The following is a 1,865-nucleotide window of genomic DNA, read 5'->3' as shown; positions in this document are numbered from 1 at the left end:
TTGGGCTTAGATTAAGCTCAATTCATAAAGCCGAGCGAAAACAATAGTGTTTTCGGCTAGCGTCCTGAAAAAAAATAGCTTCGGGTTTCCCTTTTTTTAGATACTACTAGTATTCTATTCTCTTAAATTTCATCCGAAATGAATCAAAAATGAAATGCGTTGGGCACTATCATTTTATAATTCTTTTATTGCGTCTTAGAAACACAGTTGATGCGCACGAAGCCCGTTGTTGAGCTGTAAAACGAATTTATTACCTAGTTACATATCTTCCAACCGCAAGGCTTCTAACGTCTCACACTAGCCAATCAGAATTCCCCTCAAACGACACAAGTTTACCTACTCCGGCAACGTAAAATGACGTAATGTCACGTGATACATCTCAGCCAACCATCGTTGAGCATCTCGACATTGCGCATAACCTTGGTAACTGAGAATAACATTGATATATAACAGTATGGCCACAGAGATGCTTCATATTCGTTGCTTGAGATTCATCGCATTCAAAAGTGATCGGATTGTTTAAAATTTTGCTGTGTTTCTCGGCTCTGATCCCTGTTCATTCAACAAAAATCAACCATGGTAAGTGTATAGTGTATACATTCTTCTATTGAACGTTACATTATATATACATAATAATGGCAGCGACTGTTTCAGTGTTTTCGAATTTCGTGTTGCTCTTTGTGGTAGCTTCTTTCCACTTGACGGCGACCGCGCTGCGCTCTCGCTCTTACTGCGACCTGCATAGGATATGGAATCTTTGATTTCACACTGGATAAAGCATACAAACCGTAAACGTGTGACTTAGAAGACAACAAATCACAGAAAGTGTAAAAAGACTTGTTTCTATACAATTCGTTGAGCGATATGTTAAATTTTAGGTCGCAGAGAGAGCGCGGTGAGAGCGCCGTCCTAGTGGAAAGGTGGTATGACGAAATTGAAGAACACAGACTCGGTTGCTCTACTCTCCAAGCAGAGGTTCAACTCTGGCTGTTTTTGACGCGTTTTTTTACCTTTTCTTGGGCTTTCTATTTTGTCATCTGTCGGTCAATTGAGGACTACAGTTATTCAACAAAGAACATCGAAATCGTTAAATTGGGTAAGAAAGTTGCATTAGACTGACTGCATACCTTAACTTTGTTACGTCGATGAAGGTAAGACATCCAGGTAATAAGATATGTCAAAACGTAGTTACTCAAGCAACTGGATATGGTTTTAGAAACGGTCAGACGTTTCGGATAGTATCCACTATCCTTCGTCAGTGAACTACTTTAACTTTTTAATTCTGTTTCTTTCTTTCTTCTTTCTCTTTCTTCCTTCCTTTCTTTTTGTTTCTTTCTTTCTTTCTCTCTTTCTGTCTGTCTCTCTATCTCTCTTTCTCTCTCTTTCTTTCCTCTTTCTCTTTCTTTCCTCTTTTCCAGCGTGAGTGTATCTCCGTCCATGTGGGCCAAGCCGGGTGTCAGATCGGTAACGCCTGCTGGGAGCTGTACTGCTTGGAGCACGGTATCCAGCCTGATGGCCAGATGCCGAGCGACAAGACCATCGGCGGCGGGGACGACTCCTTCAACACGTTCTTCAGCGAGACCGGCGCCGGCAAGCACGTTCCCCGCGCCGTCTTCGTGGATCTGGAGCCCACCGTAGTCGGTAAGGCCTTAACTTAGTTAAGCACAACCCGCCGTACGTGCAAATGCGTGCTGTCTACGTGGGATCTTTTGGGATCCGTAAGTGGTATTAGTACCGCCTCCGTACGAACTCTTATGGAATCCGACGGATATTAGAGCACGCAGACACGCCGTAGAACTTTACGTGCAGGCAAAACTTTATGTGCCATGGGGCTGCGGATTCGCTCCCTGTAGGTGCCAGTACGG

The 1,865-nt window shown here is 43.4% G+C and overlaps 1 protein-coding gene across 1 annotated transcript; it reads left to right on the top strand.

Annotated features, from left to right (window-relative positions):
• The first annotated feature begins 466 nt into the window (after window positions 1-466).
• Window positions 467-1,658, top strand: LOC118407265 (tubulin alpha-3 chain-like). The gene is made up of 2 exons (XM_035807722.1): window positions 467-579; window positions 1,419-1,658. Exons 1-2 carry the CDS (start codon window positions 577-579, stop codon window positions 1,656-1,658), a joined length of 243 nt encoding a protein of 80 aa, XP_035663615.1. The 5' UTR covers window positions 467-576.
• Window positions 1,659-1,865: the final 207 nt, after the last annotated feature.

This window comes from Branchiostoma floridae, unplaced genomic scaffold (genome assembly GCF_000003815.2).
Source record: "Branchiostoma floridae strain S238N-H82 unplaced genomic scaffold, Bfl_VNyyK Sc7u5tJ_1120, whole genome shotgun sequence".
Classification (NCBI taxonomy): Eukaryota; Metazoa; Chordata; class Leptocardii; order Amphioxiformes; family Branchiostomatidae; genus Branchiostoma; species Branchiostoma floridae.
This window is presented reverse-complemented; position numbering and strand designations above follow the sequence as displayed.